General features: G+C 41.1%; 1 protein-coding gene across 4 annotated transcripts in view; it reads left to right on the top strand.

The window, feature by feature from the left end:
• PHACTR2 (phosphatase and actin regulator 2) overlaps window positions 1–27,732 on the top strand; it is a 260,011-nt gene that overhangs the window by 193,716 nt on the left and 38,563 nt on the right. For 3 of the 4 annotated variants that reach the window (XM_027084669.1, XM_027084679.1, XM_027084699.1), the window contains 4 exons: window positions 8,317–8,397; window positions 13,128–13,286; window positions 19,429–19,668; window positions 23,337–23,871. In XM_027084669.1, coding sequence (XP_026940470.1) covers window positions 8,317–8,397; window positions 13,128–13,286; window positions 19,429–19,668; window positions 23,337–23,871 — 1,015 coding nt within the window. The remainder of the gene's footprint in view (window positions 1–8,316; window positions 8,398–13,127; window positions 13,287–19,428; window positions 19,669–23,336; window positions 23,872–27,732) is intronic. The other variant, XM_027084689.1, reaches the window with a different exon arrangement.

Below are 27,732 nucleotides of genomic sequence, written 5' to 3'. Positions count from 1 at the left end.
AAAAAAAAAAAAAAAAAGCTATCTAAGCACCAGATAAACAGATGATTACTGTCAGGTTTTTGGAGGAAGTTGTGTCACTGATTTCCCAAGAGGAGGAAGGGATTGTAGACATCTTCCTCTTTTTTAAGGCTATGAGGGGTAAAAAGAGGGTCTGTGTAGTTCTTCTTTCATATTTCTGCCTTGAAAACCTAGAGACTCTTTGGGCTCTGCTGTAAGAAAATTTAGTGTTAAAAAGCATCTACTTAACATCTTTTTTGATGAGTCAGAGCTTTTCACTGCTGATGAATAGCAACAGGGAATTTATTGGTTCACATAACTGAGAAGCCCAGGGGCACACAACCTTCAGGCATGGTTTGATCCAGGTCCTTAGAAGCTAAGATTAGAAATCTGCCTCCTTTTTGAGCCTGTATTCCTCTGTACTGGCTTTTTTTTTTTTTAATTTAGGCTCTCCTTTTACGGAGGCAAAGTGACTGATTACTAGCCGCCCTAGGCTCCTCTTCAGCTAGTTTTACAGATCCAGAAGAAAGAAAACGCCTACTTTTCCTGCTGTTACCAAAATTCTTGGGCCTGGGTCTCATTGGTACAACTCAGACACAGCCCCTCTCTGATCCAGTCACCAACGCCAGGAAGGTACTGGGCTTTGACTGGATAAGCCTGGGAGCCCTGGAGCCCAGGGTTGGGGTTAGCCTCACACAGGTAACATGGACTCAGAGAGGCGGAGGATGGTTCCTCAAAGGCTAAATATCATGAGGGCTGTTTCTAAGATAAATAGAAAAGGTAGAAAAGGGTACTAGACATGCCTCCCCTACCTCCCTGCAAAAACAAAACAAAACTGAAGTGCACAGTATCTACTCTGCAGTGTATCATTTCTAGCATCATGGAGATGAAATGATACACAAGACATACCTCATAGAGCTTAGACTAGAGTCATGTGAATGTGCAACTATGTATCCATGTAGCAATAAAAAAATAGTAAGTGCTATAACAGCAATAATAGTAATAGCTAACATTTATTCAGTGCTTTCTAGATTCTAGGCTAGTCTAACATTTATTTGTTTTAACTCATTTAATCTCCAGAAGAACCAGAAAGTAGCAGCTGTTATTTCATTTTGTAAATGAGAAAGTAGAGGCACAGAGAGGTTATTTAAAAGTGCTCTAGGGACTTCCCTGGTGGCGCAGTGGTTAGGAATGTGCCTGCCAATGCAGGGGACACGGGTTCAAGCCCTGGTCCAGGAAGATCCCACATGGCGTGGAGCAACTAAGCCCGTGCGCCACAACTACTGAGCCTGTGCTCTAGAGCCTGTGAGCCACAATTAATGAGCCTGCGTGCCACAACTACTGAAGCCCATGCACCTAGAGCCCATGCTTTGCAACAAGAGAAACCACCACAATGAGAAGACTGTGCACCGCAACAGAGAGTAGCCCCTGCTCGCCGCAACCAGAGAAAGCCCGCGCATAGCAGTGAAAACCCAATGCAGCCAAAAATAAATAAATTATTTTCAAAAAAGTGCTCTAGGGACTTCCCTGGTGGTCCAGTGGCTAAGACTCTGCACTCCCAATGCAGGGGGCCCAGGTTCAATCCCTGATCAGGGAGCTAGATCCCACATGCCGCAACTAAGAGTTCACGTGCTGCAACTGAATGATCCCACATGCTGCAACTAAAGATCCCACACACCACAATGAAGATCCTGTGTGCCACAACAAACATCCGGCGCAGCCAAATAAACAAATAAAATTTAAAAATAAAAGTGCTCTAGTTAGAAAAAAACATGGTTACCATAGGGGAAGCGGGGGGACAAATTAGGGGATTAACAGATGTGCACTACTATATGTAAAACAGATAAACAACAAGACTTACTGTATAGCACAGGGAACAGTATTCAATATTTTGTAATACCTATAATGGAAAAGAATCTGGAAAAGAATATATATATCTGAATCACTTTGCTGTATACCCAAAACTAACACAACATTGTAAATCAACTATACTTCAGTTAAAAAAAAAGAAAAAGAAAAAGTGCTTTAGGAGCATAGAGAGTTATTATGGATTCTACCAGCCTGAATAGTGAGATCGCCATGCAGGGGGCGCTGTTTGAAGAGGACTTAAAATTCTAGCAGGATTTCACTGTAGAGGGAGAGGGAAACAGCTTGATTCTAGCAGCAAGAAACAAAGGAATGTAGCAGAGGAAGTGCAGGAAGTGTTTAGGAAATGGCAAGAAGTAAAGGTTGACTTTAACATTGGGCTTTTGCAAAAGTGAGGTGAAAAAAGAAGTGAGGGGAAGAATGGTTCTTTGGGACCAGTTGTAAAGGTTGGCTGCTGCTGTGAGGAGTTGGACTTGTTCAGGAGTCTGTAGGATTTGTGAGTAGGGGGAGTGGCGTGGATAAACAAGAAAGTGGCCAGACCCCTGAGTGTTTTGAGATGGAGCTGTTGGCTTTATTTCTCTGCCTTACATTCTTGAGATGTTTTGGAAGGTTTTTGCAAATGTCCTGTTGGGTGGCATTTTGGTGATTGTAGTTCTTTAAATGATTTAGCTAAGCCCTAGTGAAGGGTCTTTTAAAAAGGAGACCATTTCTTGACATTCTGTTTTCTGTAATGACTACTGAGGGAGAGGTAAAGCAAAGCCAGGCTCTTATAGAACACTTTCCACGCAAGACAAGCAGGTCTCTGTTTCTGTCTCTGTTTCACAGTAAGGCCATTCAGGACTCAGAACCAAGGAGATAACATGGTCCGCTTATTTAATGGTCTCCTATTTGCTCTTCTATTTTGTTCCGACATTAAACGGTGTTAGAATTGAGAATTAGGGCTCTCTTTCCCTGCCAAAAGAAAACACAAGTGGCTTGTGGACTGCAAGATTTACTCTCACAGATACTTCCAGAGTAATATAAAATCTTGGCCATGCATCCACAGAAAGGAGCTGGCGGCATGTGCCCCAGCCTCCTCTCCTGAATGCAGGCTCCGTGCCCAGAAGGACATCATAAATCACTTATAATTTATGATGAGTCCAATCGTGTGCTACACCCTGCTAGTTGGCTGGTGTCTGTCCTCTACACACTGTGACCTCCCTTCTTCAGAGCATACAGGGACTTTTTCAGATGAGCCATAGGACAGAGCTGAGGATTTTCCCTTGGGCTGGTCCAGCCAAGCAGTCAAGTTGGGAGAAGACTGAAGACTCTTGTTCTTACGGTTTTGCCACAGGTCTCGCTTGCTCTCTCCTACCCTGGAGGTGGGGAAGGGGCAGAAAATAAGACCATGGTTAGCCTATTTTCTTTTGTTTAGCCTATTTCTTTTAATCCATTGTTTTCAACAAATACACTTTTTTTTTTTTCTGAGTGCCAACAACCTGCAAAGAAAGCACTGTTGGGGATACAGCAGTCAATGAAACAGAGTTTTGGTTCTCATGGAGACTACACTTACACAAAGTTAGTAGATGCCATGTCGGAGGTCAGGACACAGTTTGCAGGTTAAGAAGGATAAAGATCGGAAAAGGAGCAAGCTATTCTCCATCAGGTATACAGGGAAGGGACTTCTAATAAGGTGACCTTTGAGCAAAGACTTGAAGGAAGTGAGGGAATGAGCAGGAAGTGATGGAATGAGCCCTGTGGGGGTCTGAAAAATCACATCCCAGTAAGGCCAGAGGCCACCAGGCAGGAGTTTGCCTCAGGTGAGAAGCAGCAGGGGCTGGAGGGGCTGGAGCGGAGAGAGCCAGGAGGGAGTGGTTAGGAGTCGATCAGGTTGGGGGAGGGCCATCCTGGAGTAGGGGGTGGGGCATCTTAGGGACCATGGCAAGGAGTTGAGATGTTATTCAGTGTGAGATGGACAGCCATTGGAAGTTTTTGGAAGAGTGGTCCTTTTCAAATACTTGAAAAACCAGAGTATAGGTATGAAGTTGGGAAAATGGGACACAGTGCTTCCTTCACTTGGAGAGAACATGAACTGTTGTAATCAGGATTGAACTGTCAGAACTTTAATTCACCCAAAGTGGGGAGTAAAACAGAAATCATGGTTCTGCACAAAGAAATACTGGCAAGGATGTAGAGAAAAGGGAACCCTCTTCCACTCTTGGTGGGAATGTAAATTGGTGCAGCCACCGTGAAAAAGAGTAGGGAGATTCCTCAAAAAACTAAAAATAGAACTACCATATAATCAGCAATTCCACTCCTGGGAATATATCCAAAGAAAACAAAAACACTAATTCGAAAAGATACATGCACCCCAATGTTCATAGTAGCATTACTTAAAATAGCTAAGATATGGAAGCAACCGAAGTGTCCATCAGCAGATGAATGGATAAAGAAGATGTGGTATATATTTACAATGGAATATTCCTCAGCCATAAAAAGAAGGAAACACTGCCATTTGCAGCAATGTCGATGGACCTAGAGGTTATTATACTTAGTGAAATAAGTCAGACAGAGAAAGACAAGTACTGTATGTTATCACTTATATGTGGGATCTAAAAAATAAAACGAATGAACATAACAACACAGAAACAGATCACAGAAATAGAGAACAAACTAGTGGTTACCGGTGGGGAGAGGGAAGGGAGGAGGGGCAAGATAGGAGTAGAGGACTGAGATAGAAACTACTACACATAAAAGAAATAAGCAATAAGAATATATTGTACAGCACAGGGAAATATAGCCGGTTTTGTAATAGCTTTAAATGGAGTATAATCCATAAAAATATTGAATCACTATGTTGTACACTTGAAACTAATACAATAATGTAAATCAACTCTATAAAAAAAAGAAATCATGATTTTGCTTGGCCTTGCGGTAAAAATCACACATGCTTTTTCAATTAGGATAAAACTGAGTAACCATGAGGCATTTACTCAACTGGCAACAATACTTTTCATGGAGAAGCCCAACTATTACATTCAGTGATCTGTGTCCTGCTAAGTCTCTTCCCCAGCAGGATTCTGGGTATGCTACAGCTGTGAGTGAGAACCGCGCCCCCCCGCCCCAGCATTACTGCTGTTGTTGAGCAGATGAGTGTGAGCTTCAGAGTCGAAGAGCAGCTGGTGGATACTTGGGATCAGATTCTAGGAGGCTTCCATGACCCACTTTGCTCTCAGTGGACCCAGAGTCACTCTTGCTGTTTTCCACTCACAGACGACTGGCTCGAGTCTAGAGCTGTGGGGAGCGTGGGCTTGATGAATGGGCTGAAGTTACAGGGTGGGAGTGCGATTTTGGCTCCTGGTGAGGTATTCCTTCCTAAAAGTGAGGGCAATGGAGAACTGGAGGGGGGCTGTGCCACAAAGGGACCCTCCTGCCTCCGAATGTCTTCAGGCAGGTGAGCACATCTTAGGAATGTTCCTGAAAGGGCTCCTGCTTTGTGTGGTATGTTGGACTAGAATGACCTCGCGGATTCATTCCAATGCAAGACACTTCTGAGCCCATGAAAAAGTGTCCAGTGAATGTGTTCTGCAAACACACAGACACTCTGTAAACATGAGGCACATATTTTAAAAGATGAAGAGTGAGATACTTGTTCTGGGAGTACGGTGGTTGGAACTTGGTGCCTTGACAAAATACCTTCCGTGCTTAGTTGCCTGTAGTTTGTTCTCCTTGGCCCAGGACACAGATATCTGCATTATGTGTTAAAAATGCCCTCAGCCAAAGACCAAACAAATAGCCAAGGGCATTTTCCTATCAGGGCCCCTTTACAGGAGGTAGAGCAAGAGAACAAAGCAGTGGAGTTTGATTCTTGGCAGGAAGCCAAGCTGCCGAGGTCTAGCTCCAGTATTTACATGGAAGAAAGAGGAGGGATTTTTAGCTGAGTTTAAGTTAGAATTAAAGCAACAGAAAACTTAACACTAAACTAAAGCATCCTCTGGGATCCATAACGGAAAGGCAGAAACAAGGGGATATTTTCGGGCTCTCTGATGATTTTTTTTTTTTTAAGTTCAAATATGAAAGCTTTTAAAAGGTGCCCAAAGCAGAGATTACAGAATGGCCTTGATTAGTGATCCAGGATCACCCACTATTTGAGCTGGACCACCTGTCCTTTAGCGGCCATTGACTCTCATCCCTCGATTTACAGATAATGGGTCAGGGGCCTTGGAACTTGAAGAGTTCCCAGCATCACACAACTGGCCGTGGAAGTTCTGGAGCTAGCATCCAAGACTTCTGACAACTATTTTGTGTTTTGGGCCACTTTACCGGAGGAGCAAACAATTAGAAGCTCTGTTTCCTAAGAGCCAGCGGCAGACGGCCACAATGACTGTGTTCTGAATAGGCAGTGCCTTCCGTTTCCCAGGATGTGGGCTCGTCCTGTGCCCAGTGGTGCCTGCAGCCTCAAGCTTAGTGCAGCACAGCTGGGGGTCTCTGGGCCCAGCCCCAGGAGTAGGGGCTGAGATCCCGCTGTGAGAGGTCTCAGAGGCCTGCTCCCGCTGGAGGCCCAGTCAGGTGTGAATGGGTCCTACTGAACCCCTCACCCAATCTCCGCAGTGCCCCAGTGGCATTGTGGGTGCTCTTGTTTGGCTTCCTGTGCTGACCGAGGTTCTCTCCTCTTTGACAAAACCTGAACACGTTGGAGCTGCCTTTAAGCAACGGTACTCTTTTTACATAAAAGAGCTCCCATAAAAGAACAGCTCCTGCTGGCCCCCCATACCCAGGTAACTCTGTCTCTTGAAATCGCCAACATTTCAGTGAGCTGTTGTCACTTGCCTTCTGCAAGGGGTGGTGGAGAGTGGGGCTGGGTGAGTGACCTAAAGGGGCGTGGGGTTTCTGTGTGTGTCTCCAAGTGAACCAATGAGATGTTCAGTATCATTCTTTTGACCTTTCATTCACTTACTCATTTATTCATTTTCTTGTTTGTTTACATTCTGAGTCGAACCCCAAAAAAAAAAAGTTGGACAAAACTTAGAACAAAGAGTACACATATGCTATACATAAAATATAAATGAAGTCAGGTCACTTGCTAAGAAGGAGGAAACAGATCTCATCCATGAATTATATGAAATCTATGGTAAATATCAAGCTTTTCTCTGACTTTTCTGGCAACCAAGATACATAATTCCTAGTTATCGGAAAGGGGAAAAAATCCAATTTCTTTAAGAGACTAAGTGTTGCTATTCTGGGGCTCATGTCATCGCTTAATACACAGCTGCTGGTCTAAGGCACGTCCCTCCCTCCCCCACCCAGTGTCCTAGCATCGGGCCACCTGGAGCACCCCCCCAAAAAACACGTTCTCAGTATGTGTGAGGGTGTGGCTTGGGGCAATGGGGTTTCATTTAGGTCTTGAAATTATGTTGTCCAGGGTGACTTTAGGATTTGCAAATTATGAAGCCAAGGGTAGGAATTTTAGTGGGGGGGGGTGATCAGAATCTAGTCCCACTGTGCATACCCACTCTCCACCAATGTACCTTTCCTTTTCCCCAAAGAGCCCTAGGTAGATCTCTTCTCTGGCCCTGTTTTAGGTGTCAAGGTGCTTTCTTGAACAGGACATCCAGAGGGAATAGAGATTGGCAAACGCACTTTGAGGAATGTTGGCTCAAAGGATTAGAAGATGGTATGACCCTTGAAAGGGGGGAATGGAACTAGTGGTCATATAGACATGTAGGGTTTAGGAACTAATATTATAGACATATAAGGTGAATACTACTGAAGTCCCACCCTGAGCTCCTAAACTCCTAAACTCTGAAGTTGTACCAGGAATTTAATTTCTTCCAGAAGAAGAGTCAGTGTTGAGATTCCCGTTCCTTTACATAGTATGAAAACATGAATTAACTCCATCCTCCCAAGACTTGGGATTTGTCAGGGGATACACCAGAACACTCTAGAACTTGTGAGTATGGCAGGGAAGAGAATTACAGAAATGTTGGACTTTTGTAATAGATGATGTGAGAAAGAAAACACTAGAAAAGTAGTCCCTTCTGTCTGGGGTTCAGATGAGTTACCTGAGTGTCTACTGAAAGTTTATTTTCCATATAAGCGCATTCATACATTGCACATTCATCATTCACAGATGCCTGTGTTTTAGAATGCATCATTACTAAAGAAAGGGGTATTTCCGAGTGAGAAGTAGCCTTGGTGCTCCATAGTTGATATGAGATAATGTGTCTGGATTCGTGGCCACATTCTGTTATTTGGGAGACGAGGCTCAGTGGCTGAGCTTCAGGTCTTGGGCTAGGGTTATTTGCCCTGTCCTAATTATGTTGATTCCAATCACGTGGTTTGCTAGGCAACCAGAAAAACTGGGGTTTGAGCCTCAAGTCAACAGAATGAATATGCTCAATTCTACTTGAAATGTTTTTCATAATTATTTTAAGCAATGACTTGATTCTTACTTGTGCTTATTCTTTTTAAAAGTATTAGAAAGGAAGATTTCTACAAGACAAAGTAGAGAGGAGCTGATAAGAAGGGGAGTTCTTAAGGAATTGCCTGATCAAGGTGAGGAAATTAATCATACATTTAAAATAATTTGATCCTTCCTTCTTTGGTCTTTCTTTCATTTTCTTTTGAAATTTAAGATGATCATGGTCTTTGGGAAATAAAGTACCACACTCTGAGAATCTTGCTTTAATTCAGAATGCCTTTGTGGGCTGCAGAGAATCTAAGGTTTTCTAGAGAAGAAATTCAATGACCTTTTTGGTGAGTCCTTCACCATATGTCACCCTAAACCTAAAGCTTTACAAAGCTACTCTGTGGCAGGAGATACAGATAAGATACAAATGCTTACATGATTCATTCTCTATTCTTGAGCTTCAATCTGTCTATACAAGTAAACTCAATTGTTTAAGTAAATGCAAAGTTTTAGCTTGGCTCATGCCTTTTGGTTTCTTAAGTCTACCAGGAAAAGAGAAGAGAGAGAAAAGAGATGGTAAACAGACCTCTCGTCCTTTATACTCTGTAATACACTCAAATGTACGGTCAATAAGGATTAATGGGCAAATTAAATTAATCTGCTTTATGTGTTCTCTCAAGTAATTTTCCCAGCATTGTTCTCTTTTCATTTCTTTGACTCTAGCTCTGTCTGACCATATCACTAACAATTATTATTTCCAAGTGTTTTTTCCCCTACCTCTAATCTTCTTCCCTTTTTTCCTGTATCCTCCCAAGGGGGAATCTTTCTCAAAAAGACAAGGATTAGATAGAAACTGAGATAGACCCTCAAAAGAAATACCAAGATGGTTATTTCTCCAAATAAATAGTACTGAGTGATTTTCATTGCTCCCACTACTATAAAACTAAAGGAAATTTTTGTTGCAACATTGCTGACTTACCTCATGCCTTTCCTCACCCCACCCCTCTAAACATTTACTGGGGTAAAATATTATTATTGTGCTTTTATAGGCACAAATAAAATGCTGTTGATTTGGAATTGAAATAATAGTTCTTCTCATTTCCTGATATATATTCCTTGCAAAGAGCTTAACCTCTTTAGGCATTCACTATTTGTAAGTCCAAATGCCACACTTTTCCCAGCATCTGAATATTCTAGAAGGAGCTAGGAGATGCTTTACTATTTTACTCCTGCAGAGAAAGTAGGGACGTCTGGAGTGAATACTGCCATTTTTCTTGAGCCCTCAAAATTTTAGGTATTTTATTTATTGTACTTTTCTCACTCCATTTTATGAAGGAACTTAAAGTAGTCCCTAGTTTTCTGTTACCTTGAAGCTAGTCATTTCCTTCCTGGGATTTTTAGAAATAAAAAATGTACATCCTTAACATTTTTTGTACTTGAAGGTGGGCTTGCTACTGGTATCAAAGTTTGCTTCCTCCCTAATCTCCCTGGAGACGGCAGAGAAATTACATGTCCACTGAAAGCTCAGTGCTGGGCCATCACCTTTATAGCGTGGGCCAGTGCACTGTTTTGGTGTCCTTTATTTGGAAACCTTTTCAAAGAAAGGAAAAATTTCTGATCGAAACTGTTAATGAGTATTAAAGTTAGAGACTAAAGGCCTCTTTTTTTACCCAATTAAAAATTATAGCTAGAAAAGCGTTTACTTTTTCTAAAGACAAGTGGCAGCGGTCAGCTGAAAGAAATGCTTAATATTGCTTGGTTTTATTTTGGCTAATCTGTTAAACTATTTGCAAGATGGATTACGATTTCATATACTTACTTTCCAGAAATCTGACTCTATTGGATTATTTTATTTAATGTTTGCAGACCGAACGTGAAGTTTTAAAACATAAAATAACAAAACAGTCTTTAACATAAACATAGCGTAGTAGGTTTAATGTTTGGGAAGTCATCAATTACCGAACCTTACTTTCCACTTTTTGCATGGTCCCTATATAGAACTACAGAAATTACCAAATACTTAGAAGTTCCCAGTGAGGCTTATTGTAAATAGAGCCCTTCCCCACTTTCAGCCAAGGGCTGGGGAAAATAGTTTTCTGTCATTTTTCCAAAAACAATTATCTTGAGAATTTCGGTCTGTTTTCAGCTCTAGCCAGAGACTGGAAGCTGCCGTGCTTGGTGAAAACCTCGTCTCTTCTGCCAGTGAAGGTTCATTCTTTGCCTTCATGTTCTTGACCTTGTCGTAGCTCTTGACAGTGCTTGTCAATCATGCCCTTTATTCAGTGAGCCAAATAGACTTTTAAAATCCTGCCAGCTACCCTGGATTCGACCTCATCCCATTCCACCCCATACCTTCACTCCCAGCTATTATTATTCCTTTTAGATGACCTTTTTTATGCCAAAATCTAACTTCAATCTAAAAATTCAGTGATTAGCCTTCTCTCCTGAGAAGTCCATGGTCTGGTCCAGGTTTAGTCACATCTTCTGGTTCTTACCTTCCATCTTTTCCCTAGCTTTAACATGAAGGCATGTAGATGCTTTTGCCTGCATAACAGCCTCCTTTCTTTTTCTCCCATGGTGTCCTCTTTAACCGTCTAATGAGTCACCCAACTTCTGTTCTTACATGATTTTCTTCTTGTCTCTGTTCCTCTGTTAACTGTATCCCCAATGTACCAGTTTACCAGAAAGAGGGAAATCCCTCAAATACTCTCATGCTTCTTATTTAACCACTTATTTCTGTGTGCTTTATCTCTTGGTTTACTTTAAGCTGACGACTCTTGTCTGAGTTTTCTCCTTCCTTTGCACACAAATGCTCCTGTAAGACTTGGAGTGGGCACATCTTACTGTAACCTGCAGCCTGGCTCAGCACCTTGTCTTGCCTTCCTTTGCTGAGCTTGTATTTTACTTACATACATAAACTATATCAAGGACTTGACTTATTTTAATTCTATTGATAAAATAATACACAAAACTAGAAAACCTTTTCAATACACACACCAATTAATTAATAATAACTTCAGTTCTCCTCTGTTTTATTCTTGAATTCCATATTTATTACAAACATGACTCCTTTTTCTATTATTTCCTATACTTTGGCTTTATATCTCAGAGTAAGTATCTTTCTACGTTGTTGATTATTTCTTTCTATCTTGTGATAATCCAATTTCTTCTTGTGCTCACAATTATTTAATTTTCTCTCTAGGTTTTTTGTTCTGAATTTTAAAAACTAGTTATTTAGTCTACTAAAGAAATTTTAATGTAATAATGGTTAAAACAATTACATTGTCATTAACATGATTTCAACATGTTTTCATTACCAACTAAAGTCATAGAAAACAAAGGTAAATTTATATTTGGGTTACCTAAAAATTGAGGATTTTTATATAAAGAAGTAGTTTTCTATTTTGTCTGGAATTTTCTGTTCTCATATTATTTTTTGTTTCTCTGAATCCAGTACCTGGATATTATATTGTGTCTCCCCTTCCTCTTTTTTTTACTAGCAAATTTCTTGGAATCCAGTAATAAGAACTAAGAATCTTTCGTTTTCTTGTTGGTTTGTTGTATAGTCTTTTAAAAATCATTACCTTAATTTTATTGAAATAGTTGAGATCTACTTGCAATGGCATTGCCTTCAATTATTGTCTATTTTAGTTTTATACAGGAATCGGATTATAGGAAGTTACGTGACTAAGGAACAGTTGTTCATTTTAAGTATGACATAATTCTGTGACATGTATTTTACTTATTAAAATGCCATGCTTGTTTTTGTCAGTAAGGCCAATGGATTTTATTGTCAAGCCAAAGCAATTCAATCATATTTAATGAAAACTTGGGAGGTGGTCTCTGTTTTAGAATGATTGCCAAAATAAGATTAATCAAAAATTGCATAAAATCAGCTCTAATCATGCATTTCTTCAAGCTTGCTAAGTAAAAGCTTCCAATCCTTTATTTCACTTTTACAGTGGCAGCACAGCTTGTTAAAATTTTCCTGATATGAACCATGGTTAAATTTTCAAGCATCACTGAATTAAGAGTTTTGGCAAAATCTCCCTCACTTTAGAAACTCTTAGGAATTTATAAACATTCAGGGGTGTTAAAATTAGTTATTTGTGATTTAGATAACATAAATTTTAATTTCAGTTGTGATTTTTTAAAATTCCCCTGTAATTGCTTTATTTACATTTTTTTCCTAATGTTTTCAAATTATTATTAGCCCAGCTTAAAGACTTCCTGGTCAGCTATATATGACAATTCCCTGAGTACATTTTAATATTTCCATAAATAGGAAAATGAAAATACAGTTAGCCTTACTGCCATCTTTCCCTGAATAGAGTAGCAGTTATATTACTGTGTAAAGTTACCATGTCATGGATGTAATATTCTGGAGACAGTGGTGCTTGGAAATGTTCGTATTCTCCCACTAATCGTTTGTATGTGTAGTTGCATTTCATGTTATTTGTGTATTTGCATTCACCTTGTGTTTTTGGTGCTTGTTAAAAATGTTTATTCCATTTTTCAGATTCCTTTTTTCACAGGTCAGTTTCTGAATGACAGAGAGACTCCTAAGTATTGACTTCAACCAAAACTAAGCCCAAGAAGAGAGGGACTCTCCTGCCTAGGGCTATTTTATAATTAGGTTAATCGTTCCTAACTGTCTTGAGATGGCTCCTGGATACTCCCTCCATAGCTTCTTTCCTCCAAGACTAAGAATTTTCTAGCTCTTTCATTTGAATGAATTATTCAGTAAAACATGGTGAAAATAGTCCAGGATGTATTTGGTTCCCAGGTCTGAAACATACAGTCCTAGTAACTGGAAAATTTGGTTTTAAGAAAGCCATCACGTTAGACATCTAGGTGTTTCTCTCCCCATTTTTAGATGGAGATGTAACAGTTAACTTTGAAAATTCAAACGGGCACATGATACCCATCGGAGAGGAATCTACCCGAGAGGAAAATGTAGTAAAATCTGAAGAAGGTAATGGCTCTGTAGCTGAAAAAGCACCACCTCTGGAGGAAAAGGCAGAAGATAAGAAAGGTAAAATCAAGAGAAACCCCACATTCTTTTACAGCTCAAAGTTGAGAAGCAGGTCTTAGGCTTCAAATAGTAACCCTAAGACCAGTAGAGAGGAGTTCTGCAAATACAAAGAGGAGAGAAACGATAACTAGCAAAGAGAAATTGGATGGTTTCCTCAGGTAGCTACATCCATTTTATAAGCACATCATTTAATGTTTTATTAAAGGGGGCTAATTAATAGTAAGAATCGGAAGGGGTGGCCTCTTCTATCATTGGAGATGTCTGGGAATGTTATCCTTTCCTCAGGAGCTTTTTCTCAGTATCTTTTTTTTAAAAATTTATTTATTTAATTTATTTATTTTTGGCTGCATTGGGTCTTTGTTGCTGCACGCGGGCTTTCTCTAGTTGCGGCGAGCGGGGGCTACTCTTGGTTGTGGCACGTGGACTTCTCACTGCAGTGGCTTCTCTTGTTGCGGAGCTTGGGCTCTAGGCGCGCGGGCTTCAGTAGTTATGGCACACGGACTCAGTAGTTGTGGCTCGCGGGCTCTAGAGCGCAGGCTCAGTAGTTGTGGCACACGGGCTTAGTTGCTCTGTGGCATGTGGGATCTTCCTGGACCAGGGCTCGAACCCGTGTCCCCTGCATTGGCAGGTGGATTCTTAACCACTGCGCCACCAGGGAAGCCTCTCAGTATCTTTAAAAAAAAAAAAAAAAAAGCCAGCAGTCTGAACATCTTTCTCTGCTGGTTACTTTCAAATTATAGCAGCTCAGCTTGGAGGAATAGCATAACAAGATGGCTCGCTCAGCCCAGCATTATCTCTTTAGAAGTGGGAGCTTGGCTGGTGGCATCCGCACACCCAACATTGTAAGTTCTGGTCCAGGTTCAGGCATTTCTGGGAGACCCAGGAATAGTTCCCAGTAATGCCGGGGGTTCTGGTTGCTGGATTGGCCATAACCTCTGCTCCATGATTTGTCTGTGCAATTGGAAATTTCAAAATATGCCAGAGGCAATTATGCCATTCCCTGAAGCCTTCTTTAGAGACTTTGGTTTCCAAAGTGAAATACTATGGTAGATTGCAGAACTGCAAAATACTTGTCTATCAAGGACTCCCAGAACATTCACAAGTTCCTGGTCACTGATTGACTACATCTCCATACCATTCCTGTCACGGTTGCAGGAACCCCCAAGCCTCTTACTTATGCAAACCTGAACTGAAACCCCCGTAAGGTAATGCTTTGTTGGGAGATTCTAGATGATTTCCTGCTGCATAGAAATGAATCCTCAGAAAAACATGCTATTTTTCCATAATGCCTGCCTCTGAGCTGAATGGCATAAATTTGTCAAACCTAGTTTGGGCTCTCTAGGCATTTTGAGAACTCTTAGAAACTGCTGGAAGGAAACTTCTCTTCCTCTGTTCTTGACCCAAATCCTCCAAAGGCAAAGGGAACGAAAGAACATTTGACAGACACAACTTAAAATCATCTTCTCAGGAAGTCCATAACCTCTTATTATTTGAATATAAATTAGCCTTTAAAAATTTTAGACGCCTCTATTAATAATCTGTTGGAAATTTATTATTTTGCTTTATTCCGTATTAAGTATGGTACTCATGGGGCTTTACTTAGTGTTTCCATTGAAGGGCTCTGGTTATGCTTAAGATCATATATTAGTTGATTTCTCATAACTGATTATGAGAAATTAACTAAAATTTTTAATGATAATATTCCTGGAACATAAGAGAAAACAGACCTGAATAGAGTTTAAGAGTTTTCAGTTGAAATGCAGTGATTTCTTTTTTTACTTTTTTATTTTTTAGTCCAACTGTCCTGTCTCACCACGTTGTTAAATTTCAAATCCATCTGTGCTTTGTCCCTGCTACAGCCTTTTCACATTCAAAATCACATCCTTCATTATGTAACAGTGCCATCTCTAGTGCTTGCCTGGTCCGTGTGGAATGTCAGTCAGTGGACTGGACGGACTTCAAAGGCCGTATTTCCCTTATCAGCCTAATAAAAAGTTGCTGACAGTTTTATGTTAATTAAACCAGCAGGCCTGATGTTCCAAAAAGATGGCAGGCTTCATAGGTTCATGGATATTTGAGAGATGTTTTTGTTTTCTTATTTTTTACTTTGGATTAGTACATTCAGTTCTTTTTGGTCAAATAAGGTCCAAGATAACATCTTGCTTGGCTGGTCTGTACATAAGGAGATGGAAAGGCTGGACATGGTGCCCCAGCACCAGTAAGACAGAGGAGCCTCCCTCTCGCTGTGTAGACAGTGGCCCCGCTGGAGCCACACTGAGTGAGGGGAAGCATTTGGTATGGAAACCACTTCCTGACAGTAAAAAGAATGTCACTCCTGACCAACATCATGGAGTATCATGTTAAATAGAAAATATCTTATAAACAAACCATTCATTGCTCTGGAAAGACAGCATTTAATACTGAAAAAACAGCTTAAGATTTACTCTTACCTCTGCTCCTCTTTTGATCTCACTTCTTATTTGAACTTACTGCCATGCAAATCTACTCTCCCATGTTCTCAGTTTACCCTTTATTTTGGGGTACAGTGTGCCCCTTCCTTTTGCATTAAGTCAACTTACCCAAGAACTTCATTTCGTATATTAACTGGTTATATTTGCAAAGCCATATCACATACCATCCTAGATGCTTGTATCTCTTTTTGAGACAGCACGTCAGTACTTTAATATTTGAAACATCAGCGTCAAAGAAAACAAAACGAATGTCAAGTGGTCTCCCACTACTCTGGGGGCAGGTTCTACCTAGGACACGTGGTGTTCCTGGGGCTCCTGAGGGCACCTGATTCTGAGTTAGGCCGGTGGTCTTGGGCCTCTTCTGCCTAACACTGGAAACATTTTCCTGAAGGCCTTCGGGCCTCTTAGTCTCCCATTATTCCTTATCAATAAATCTATATATAAGCAGAAAAACTGATCTGCAATCTGTTAAATATAGCTTGGTATTAAATAGGAGAAATCTGCAAAGTATCTGATATTATTTCTGTTGAGTCATTGTAGAGGGCTTTCCATGAAGTAACAAGTATCTTACCTGCATTTGTTCCCCACGTGAGCATGAAGGGCAGCCATGGGGGCCAGGGAAAGAGCACACTGTGCATAAGAAACGGCCTTTGCCTTCAAGCAGATCGTGACCTATGTGGAGACCAGCACGTACACAGGCAATTGTAATACAAGATGCAAAGTGCTCTGGGAGGCCCGAGGACAGCAAACCAGGGAGCTTGCAAGTGGGACCAAAATTGGGTCTTAAGAGGAAGATATTTCTAAACTGAGACCTGGAGGAGATAAGAAGGATGCAGTCAGACGAAGGAGAGGAATGGGGGCAAGTGCATTCTAGGCAAAGTGAAGGCCGCCTGCAGTTCTCAGATTTGCCCTAAGTGTTGTTGGACTCGACTCTCCATGTGGTGGAAGGAGGCAAATTTTGAAGTGTAGTCAATAGCTCACCTCCAGACCATTGTTAAGAGATGTAGTATCCTCACCAAGCCAGAGTGCATAGGCAGCCCTTTCTTAACCTCCTCTTGAAAAGGTAATACTCCTCTACACCATCAGTTTATGTCTTTTCTTCAGATCATATGCTAATAGTAAAAAATACCTCTTGACGTTATTCATTATCTCCCAGATACAAGAGTTCACTTCCCACGGATGTGTGTGTGTGTGTGTGTGTGTGTGTGTGTGTTAGTAACTGTCAGCTGATCAGTCACATTCACTGAATAGACATAATGTCTAGAGCATCTTGCTTGATGGAATATAAAATTTCAGACAAAAGCAGTTTATAATTTAGTCAGAAAAGTATACTGTTTGCGTGCGTGTGCTCACGCACACATACACACGCACATATACCCGTTAGGAATCACTGCAGAGTAAACATTAAACATTGGCCATATGGCAAACACACACAGATAATTTGATAGAATTTACAGAGGAGGGAGGAGTGGACCACGCTTCTCCAGGAGTAGCCGGAAGTTTGCGTGTAGTATGTACATTCTCAACCCAGTAGGAATTGAAATTTCCAGCTGTCATATAGAGTGAACCATCTCCCTCCCAGACTCAGAAGCTGGATTCTTTGGGATATAACTTTAGAATTTAAAAACCTTAGGCAGACAGAAAAAAGATCCCTCAGTAATATGCCATGAAGGCAGAGGATAAGAGATGTGAGGCTTTGTAGCAGGAGAGAGAATTAGGATCCCAAGTGGTGCAGATCGCTGTGACGGGCTTTCACCATGGATGGTGTTATTGGTGGATGTCCATTATGCCAAGGGCTAAAGGTACAAAGATGGACTTAAAGAACAGGCCTCTAAGCTAAGTCAAAAGACTAGCAAATCAACGTACATTTGGATGTTTTACGTTAAAATAAAATGTTTTCAGTGACTGTCAACTTGTGTTGTTCTCAACTCTGACTCTTGCCATGCAGTGGCCTTGTGGTTCAGGCCTGGTGGGTTAGGAGCGCCGCTCCTGCATTATGGGTGCTACGCAGCTTAGTTGAAGAGACAAGATATATAAACAGAAAGGCAGACATACAAAGTAGCCTCTGATAAATGGTGACTAAGTAGCTCAGATAACGAGTACAGTTAAGTGCAGGAGTCCGTCTGGGCTGCAGTGACGGGTGGGTTGCATGACTGAGGGAAGGTAAAAGAAAAGTTTTATTCATTACATACTGAAATTTCAATCATTTTTATGATAGTTATACATGTAGAATGATGGAGATGTAAAAAAAAGGGGAGGAGTCCTCACTTCACACTCACTGGGATGAGAAATGAAACAAAAGAAATAATAAAATGTGATGCATTCCAATATTAAAATTCTTTCTTGGTCATTTGATAATAGAAGAACATATACAGTAAAGGCTCAATCTTGTCTTAACGCTGTCTTACACTTTTCGTTGTGCTCCATTTTGAAATGCTGCTTAGCTCTTTGGACCCAAAGTGTATTTTTTTTTTCTTTTTTTTTTTTTTTTTTTTTTTTGCGGTACGCAGGCCTCTCGCTGTTGTGGCCTCTCCCGTTGCGGAGCACAGGCTCCGGACGCGCAGGCTCAGCGGCCATGGCTCACGGGCCCAGCCGCTCCGCGGCATGTGGGATCTTCCCGGACCGGGGCACGAACCCGCGTCCCCTGCATCGGCAGGCGGACTCTCAACCACTGTGCCACCAGGGAAGCCCCCCCAAAGTGTATTTTCATTTTAACTAGTCACAATTAGAAAAGATAAGGATGTGAATATGTGGATGAACGTTCAGCATCCCCACTTTTTAAAATGAGAAACTAATACTACTCTAGTTATGCAAAATCTTGTGTGAGGCTTCTTTTCTTAGGTATGATTTTTTAAATGAATTTTAACGTGTATCTTTTTAAACTCATTACTTGTGTTTACACGAGAAAACAAATTTGATATTTTTTTTGGTTTCTGCACCCTCCAGTACCTACAGTTGTGACACGGTTTGAAAAGGTCAGAGGAAGTTATTGTAAAACAGGAAGCTGCCCTAGTGCACTGGGAGAACTTGAGAAAATTTTAATAATAGAAAATAGTTTATTCAGTGCATTGTGCTTCCTGTACCAGATTCTAGAGAGTCTCCCTTAGCTTAGAAAATAATTGATTTTTGACCACAATGAGACAGAGACAGAGCACAGATCCCTTTCAGGTTGATGGGGCTTGAGTTCTCCTGAGAAAGTCCCTCAGTGGAGGGTAACTGTGAGTCCAACCATTGCTGTGCCGTCAGCTTCACCCTGTGGCCGTGTGTGTAATGCGCTGATCTGCCACTCTTGGAGTTCTTCAGTTTGGTTAAAAACTTAGCACTCATGCCCACATCATCGTCCAGCAACCACTGATTCGAGGTTGGTGTCAGCCTCTGGTGGTGGACATTTACGCTCACCCTGAACTGAACTTCATCACAGTCACTCGTGCAGTCTTATTTTATCACAGGAGTGATTTTTGGACCTGGAGAGCACACCCTAGTTTGGCTTTTAGCCTTTGATCTTCTTTACCCCAACCTTCACTCTCTCTGGTGCAGAAGCCCACTGTTCCCAGGGGCCAAGCAGCTGCATGTTTGTCTCACTGCTGCCCTATGTCTCGTTCCTTCTATTTGCATGGTGTGTATGGCGTGTGTCTGTATCAGTCTGCTTCTGTTCACTTTCTCATTTGTAGAGAACCCTGAAAACCACTCTGAAACACCGGCAGCTCCTGCTCTACCTCTTCCAGCTCTTCCTAAACCTACACCCAAACCTAAGCCCAAAAAAACACCTGTGCCTCCAAAAGGGGCCGCTGCTGGGGCCGGCCCCAAGGGTGACGAAGTACATCCTATTAAAACAATTACCAAGGCTCCTGGTAAGCAGGCCCCCGTCCCTCCACCCAAGCCAGCAAGCCGAAATGCAACCCGAGAGGCTGGTGAGTATGCCCTCTGTGGGGTTGAGTCTAGGGTGCTTGGCGCTGGGGTGGGGTAATTTCTTCTTCTAGGAATGATGGCCTTTTTGGTGTCTGCTCTCTTAGGATGTAACACCAGTGGACTCAGCTTTGACACAGAGAATGCCCGGGAGATTCCTTTGTTGCTGTCTCTACCAAAGAAAAGTCAACCACTTGATCCATTCACCTCATTAGGTTTAGGGTGAATAGACGTCTTTCATCCTGAGTATCCACTATCTGCACAAAACCCAGTAGAAGGAAACAGGGAGTAGTCTGCCTGGTGAATAGCGATGATGTGATCTGACGTTATTTAGACACCAACTGGCCTGCCTATTTGAGTTTATGGGTGGCTCTTTGGCTTGGGTTTTCTTTCAAAATATCTTAAGTTTGCACATGAAAACATGATGCTTACCTCTTTGACATATTTGCTGGATCTTAATGTCTTAAACCTTATAGGCATCTCTCTACTGACAGATGACAAAGGGTTCATATCACTCAGTGCTTCACGCCACCACTCTCTACTGGAGTCACAACTGCGCAGCAGAGTTGGAAGTTACATGCTCAGTGCCCCCTTCCCAACCTCATAGACTTCAGTGTGTTACAAGGGAAAGCATCTAGTGGCGCGATTACAAGCTGTGACTGCAAATCACCGGGGGATGTTTGGGTGATTACATCACTTCATGTCATGTGTGTCCAGCTTTCCTTTCACATCAGATATGCTTCATGCAGAGCGGAGCCCCCATTCTAGTGAAGTGGAATAAAGAAGCCTCTCCTGCCATCCAGCCTTTGAAAGGATATATTCCAAATACACACGCTGAGCATCTTGGTCCCATTAACGCATGCATAAAAATTCTCCTGTGTTACAGCAAACCTTACTTTCCTTAAAATCAGCAGCTTTCTCAAAACCAGCCACCAGGATATGCCTTGGTATTAATCTTTCCCCCTTGTAATTTAAACCCATAATGCTCAGATTCAGAGAGTGGCTTAGGTGACAGTATGGCTTAGGTGACAGAACTCAGAATGCAGATAGACGTCTGTGTCCTGGTGTTCCTGTCTGCCACCTTTGACCTTGTGTGTCTGGGTCTCATTTTCTAATAAGCTCTAAAATGAAAATCTCAGAATGCTTTGCCAACAGTGCCTACAGGCCATTTTCTCAGGGACCATCTTCCATCACACATCAGTGTCTGTTCTCGTTGGTGTCTGTGTGTGTTTCCCAGACTTCCTAGCGCACCTCAGGAGCAGTGCTTGAAGTGAGGCAGGTGCTGATTTACTTCCTGAAGTAAAGCCCCAAACCCTCACCCTGTCCTTGGGAGTGAGGCCCCACTTCCCCACGCCCCACGTGGCAGCAGCTCACGGTTGACTCGGCTTGCCCTCTCTCTTACTTCTCTCGGAAGAAGCCTGGCGATTAACACCAGGGCAGGTGACAGCTTTCATGAGAGATTTGCAGTTATTTCCAGATATTTTACTTGAAGATTTTTTATAGACTTATGATGTTCCTAAGAGGAAAGTACAGTCATGTTATCCATTGTATTAAAAGAGGCCCAACTGGCGCTCAGTGTAAAAAAGGTTGCTGTTCTCAGGTTATCACAGAGAAACAGGAGTTGCCTTGAAGTCTACCAACAAGCCCAGCGTGCAAGGATCTTTTTTTTTTTTATCAAATATTGATAATACTCCTTCAGAATCCTACTCACATTCCATTTGTAACCGTTTAGAACCTTCTACATGGTAACTTTGTTTTATTTGAATAAAGTTGACCTTCTAGAAAAGATACTTCAAATGTCACTCCTGATTTTCAGTCAGACATTTAATGTCTTAAAAAAATTTATTGGTTCAGATTCTTCCTCTGTTACTAAGTTAGTGTAGACCTCCAGATCACCAGATATCAGGTTGTAACATTTGCTGGTGAAGTAACATCTCATATTTTTTTTCTTTCTCGTTACACCCTGTGTTAACAACACAAGTATTTAACTGAGGAGAGGTGGCATTTCTTTTTTAGTCATGGCTATAATTCAAGGTAACTTAAGCAACATTTCAGCAAAATCCTCATTTTAGACGACACTTAAAAGAGAAATATAGTAACATGGCTTGAATTTGCACTCTAGGCATAAAAAATTTTTTCCTTAAGCAAGGCTGAAGTTAACTTTGCTGTTAGAAAAACAAAAAGACTTTTCTACAAGAAAAAAATTATTAGAATTGATGTGTGGAAATGATTCTGTTCAATTTCCCCAAGAAATAACTGAACGTGTTTAGACAGCAAGTCCCTAGCATCTTGGTTGTGAAAGGTACATTTGGAATGGACTTAGATTGTAGGAGTATGCTTAATACGTTTGTCCTATAAGCAAATGAGGATTGTTTATTTCAAAGAAACATTGACAGGCCTTGATATGGGGGAGGGGAATTCTCATAATTACGGATATCTAAAATAATAAAGCCCCCAGGCCATGGAGACTTGTTTTAAGCCTGCATCTGTGTCACAAAGTGAGACTGCCTTTTTCCAGTAGATCAGAGCTAGTGAAGTCATACACCTCATGGTCTATTCCTTTATCTGTTCTTCCTCTCCTGACCCTCCCAACTGACTTCAATAAAGTTATAACCAGAGGTAAGTTACAATAAATAACATCTGTATGCAGTGTGGATTGGCTCCACAATACTAACAAGATTTTTCTAGTTCTTCTGTGGAAGATAGTTTGACCCCTCAGGAAAAAGAGGGACTATACAACATTGTAACAGAAAAAGCAATTAGGAGCAATGTATCGATCCTAAAGGTCATAGGAGTTTAAATGTATTTCCTGTGACGATAAAAAGAAAAGGAGAGTTAACTTTTCTGTTTTGCCATAGCCATGGCCATCCTCTGATGAAGGCCCTCTAGGAGCATAAGCAGTCTTAGAAGCTCTGAAAATGATACTCTTTCCCTTCAGATTATTCAGACACTTCCCATTTACACATTTTTTGTAAAAAAAAAAAATAAGACATTTTTCTGCCTCTTGATGTTTTGAAGGAGACTTGTCCTTCATATGTGGCCATGGGTTTTCCCTCTGCCCCGTTATCGCTGCCGTTGGGGAGATGGGGCAGGGTGGCAAGCCTCTGTACAGCCATTGGGGAGACCTGGTTTGGAGTTTGCTCTTTTAGCAGTTAAGATGAGTAAATTTGCTTTTGGCCAGACAGGAGCTGGTGGTATATACTCCAGGATCTTCTGAATGTGGGCCACTCCATTCCCAGAAAGGCATCATAGAACATGTACAGTTTGTGATGAGAGTAACCTTGTACTATACCCAGACAGCTGCTGTTGTGTGCCCTCTACATGCTATAATGTCCCTTCTTTGGAGCATACAGGGACTTTTTCAGGTGACCCATAGGGCAAGAAGGTGAGGATTTCCCTTTGGCTGGGCTCAGCTAAAGACTGGAGGAGGGAGTAGACAGAGGACTCTTGTCCCTCAGGGTTTGGCCTCAAGCATCACTTGCTCCTCCATTGGAGGCAAGGAGGGGGCAGAAAACAAGACCATTATTATCATTAGCCTATTTCCCTTTATGCATTTATTCAGACAGATTTGTAAACTTTAAAGGGAACATGGTCATTGACGATTGCAACTCGGTTAGTTTATTTAAAAAATGTTCTCTTCTTTGACTCTTAATGCAAAATCTCTCTACTTTAGCTGGTTCCTCTCATTCAAGAAAAACAACTGGCTCCAAAGCAACAGCTTCACCGTCTACTTCCTCCACTTCATCTCGTCCTAAAGCTTCAAAGGAGACAGTTTCTAGCAAAACAGGGATGGTAGGAATCACAAAGGGCAAGAAAAAAACTGGCAAGCAGCCAGCGTCTCAACCGTCCTCAGATGCAACCACTTCTGGCATATCTGACCTTAAAGGAGAGCCTTCGGAGACCAGCATGGCGAGTCTCAAACCCGAGCAGACTGCCCCCGGCACCGAGGAGCAGACCACAGGCAGACCCAAGTCCGCAGGTCCTCTGCCCGCTGTGGCTCCAGCTCCTCTTCCCCCCACCCCTTCTCTCCCCCTGGAGGAGCAGAGCATTGCTGCCTCAGACGCTCCTGTCGTCCTGGTCAGCAACGGAGCCGACCTGCCCGTCCCTGCCTTAGACCCAAGTCAGCTTCTCTGGACCGAAGAGGCGACAAACAGCACCACTGTCCACTCAGGCACTGGCTTAAGTATTAGCAGAGAAAATGCAAAATGGTGAGTCGGCACAAAAACCCCATATTCTATCTGTATTCCTATGAAGCTGGGTGCTAAAGATCACTAAATCACTCTGCTGGCAATGAAGGAGCCTACTTTGGTTTCTTCTATAATGTAATCTAGTTAGGTAAGCACACCTGTAATCCAACAGTTGATTTCATTTTTTTAATTGAAGTATAGTTGATTTCTAATGTGTTAGTTTCAGGTGTACAGTGAAGTGATTCATGTATATGTGTGTGTGTATACATATTCTTTTTCAGATTCATTTCCATTATAAGTTATTACGAGATACTGAATATAGTTCCCTGTGCTATATAGTAGGTCTTTGTTGTTTATTTTATATATGGTAGTGTGTATCTTTTAATCCCAAACTCCTAATTTATTCCTCCCTCCCCCCTCTTTCTCCTTTGGTAACCATAAGTTTGTTTTCTATGTCTGTGAGTCAATTTCTGTTTTGTAAATAAGTTCATTTGTATCATTTTTTTAGACTTCACATATAAATGATATCATATGATATTTGTCTTTCTCTGACTTACTTCACTTAGTATGATAGTCTCTAGATCCATCCATGTTGCTGCAAATAGCATTATTTCATGCTTCTTTATGGCTGAGTAATATTCCATTGTATATATGTACCACATCTTCTTTATCCTTTCATCTGTCAGTGGACATTTAGGCTAATTCCATGCCTTGGCTATTGTAAATAGTGCTGCAATGAACACTGGGGTGCGTGTGTCTTGATTTTTCATAGCCCTGCCCCAGGAATGCCACGGGCTGCTGGAGACGATTACATTGGCCTTACTGACTGATACACTTCAGATCTGTACTTTCAAGGACATTTAGAGTCTGCCTCATCACTGCTTAGCAGTCCTTTTTCTTTTTCCTAGACAGTTTCCTCCTCTTCCCTTATAGTGGTTACTTACATCTTTACCACTTATGTCCAGATTGCTCACCCATTCCTGCCCACCTCCATTTCAACAAGTTATTTAGCCTCCTCCGAAAATAAAGAGCATCAGGAAAGAACTCTTTTCCAATTCCTTTTCCTCCAACCTTAGAGCAGCTACCTTTCTTACTTCCTCAATTCCCTACCCAGCTCAAGTGTTATCTCCTCTGTGAAGCCTTTCAATATTCATCCAGACAGAATTGGTTATTGCATGTACTCTAACAGCACTTTTTTCCTACCTATGGGACAGAACTAACCACCATGTCTTACTTACCTCTGTATCCCCACCAACCAGTACAGAATCTGGTATGCTATAGGCATGCCATCATCCAGTTGCCCAAGCCAGAAACCTGGAATTCATCCTAGGGTCCTCATTCTCCCTTGTCCTCCAGATCTAATCACTCACAAAGTCCTATAAATTTTCTACTTAAAGATAAATAAGACATGTTAGCTCTGCTGTCCCCTAGGTGTAAGAAAGAGGACTGTCAGAGTGTAGTAGATGTCACTACCAGTTCTGTCTAGGGAAGGCTTGGAGCTCTTAAATCCAGCCTCTTCTGTTTCTAAGAATAAAACCCAAATTCGCTCTTTACAATATTTAATTTAATATTTCCTCTTTCAAAAAAATCCTTGTCCTGTTATACTTTAAAAAATTAGTACATTAATTAAATTGATTTGGATCAAGAGACTAAAATATCACTTTTAATTATTCAATTGCTAGTGATATTAACCTCCATTTATTAAATACTTATTTAATGTCAGGAAGTGTCAGTTATTTAATTCACATAAGTCTCCCCTGAAATATCTCTGTTGAATAGATGAGAAAACTGATGCTGAGAGAGATAACATAGTTTGCCCAAGATCACCCAGCTAGTAAGTGGCAGAGTCAGGACGCAAGCCCAGAGCTGCACATCACACTCAGCGTGCTAAGGAATTTCATAAGTTTCCAAAGCACCTGCTTCTACTTCTTTTGCAATTCCTTTTGTGTTTGTTTCTCTCATTTTGAGTACCATCATTCAAAGGAAAGCCAAGGAAAGGTAAATAAATGTTAAAGTACAAATTATTTTATTTGACATTTTAATAAATGACTGGGGAAAAGAAGGTATTGAAATGAATGCTTATGGTGTCCTGAATACTTCCAGCACAGAGCAGGTGTCTTCACTTCATTATGAGTGTTTGCCAGCATTGGCATCAATTCCAGCCTTTAGAACTGAACAGTCACTCAGCATTCCACCATGTATTTTTTGCTTACCTTCTATGTGCCAGGTGGCGTACTAAGCACCAAAGATACAAAAGTGGACAAAACATTACAGTTCAGATTGCTTTTTACCAAAATAATGTCTGACATGCCCAGGAAGTATAAATGTTTAAGATGAAGTCCGAATTTAGGGAAGGAGATCAAGTATATGGATTCACTCTTCAATATACTAAAGAACAAGGTGTAACATATAAAATAATTCCTCAGATAGTCTTAAGCACTGAGAAAGCCCATTTCCAAAGGTGACCTGATTCCGTCCAACCCACTTGCACAACCATTTTAGGAAGGGCACTCTATTGTGCTAAACTCCACGCTGCATGCTGGGGGCTTGATATCTGTCTTCAGCCCAAGTACTTGCAGGATTGTCAGACGAGAGAGGTGAGCATCTGTTCTCCACTTCCACTGGGGCAGTGATCACAGGGAACGAGCTGAGGACATCATTGGACACCGAGGTATTTATAATAGATTTTCCTGTCAGTCAGGGTAACTATAATGCTTTCCTAGAAGAGGGCATAGAGATTTTCTTCTCTGTACATTCTTCAGAATTAAAAATTTAAATTACAGTTCATCTCACAGGGGCGGTTTGTGTTTGCTCTTGAGTTAAGGAGCTTGGAATAAGTAGTCTCTCAAATTTCCTTCCAAATACTTTCTTCCCTTTTTAAGTGGATATGTGAGTTAGAATTTCTGGCCCTTAGTCGCTTGCTTTACTTAGAACTTTCCCTCAGTTATGTTTAGTCAACGAATGTGTGAAAATCCTGTCATTTTATGAAGAGGCTTCTGTTTGGAATACAAATGTGAAAACTTTAAAGAAGACAAGTGGCCATGTGTAAAAATACCTGCTTCTATTCACATAGTGCAGAGTAGTTACTATTTGGTAGATTTCTATTTGTTGGTAGCATCAGTAATATATAATTCTGATATAATTTTAGGCAGAAACTAATAACCCCATCTGGAGCCCATATCCAAATGGGACTTGACTCTTCTAGTTCATTTCCACAAACATTAATAGAGTTCATTGTATTGTTCTATGTGCCAAGAAACGTAGGGGGAAAATGAGAGCCAAGTCTTGAGTTGGTTGATAAAAATTTGGAGTAAAATATTTAATATTAAGTTAAATATAATCTATAATATCAACATAACATAATATTAAGTATAAAACTAAAATATAACATCACATTTGATAGACTGAGGGTTTTAAGTCTGGGTTGTAGACTGGCCTTGCTACCTCGTTGGGGCAACTCACTCATGGCCTTCTTGGGTTCCATGAACTATAAATTACCTGCCCTCCTTATACTATAGAACAATTGTTAAGTTGTAAATATATGCAGAAGTCTTTGAAAACTGCAAAACATTATAAAATGCAAATGATGAGATTACATTAATAATTGGTATCATGATAAATTAATGAACAGTGATACAAATACTAGGACTCAACCCTGAAGTATCTTTGTTCCGCTCTTCAGAATGTGTTATTAATCGGCATATCTTGTAAACGTGCCTCGGTCACCCACAGTGGCCTCCAGTGGCAGTATGCTAGAAATCCAGACTGTGAAAAAAAAAAATCTTATTTAAAATGAGATTTCATACTTTGGAAGCAATATGGTGGTTCCTCAAAAAATTAAACATAAAATTACCGTATGATCCAGCAATTCTACTTCTGTGT

This window comes from Aethalodelphis obliquidens, unplaced genomic scaffold (genome assembly GCF_003676395.1).
Source record: "Aethalodelphis obliquidens isolate GAN/ISIS:26980383/991018 unplaced genomic scaffold, ASM367639v1 scaffold3, whole genome shotgun sequence".
Classification (NCBI taxonomy): Eukaryota; Metazoa; Chordata; class Mammalia; order Artiodactyla; family Delphinidae; genus Aethalodelphis; species Aethalodelphis obliquidens.
The sequence above is the reverse complement of the archived record's forward strand: the minus strand, read 5'-3'. Positions and strand labels throughout refer to the sequence as shown.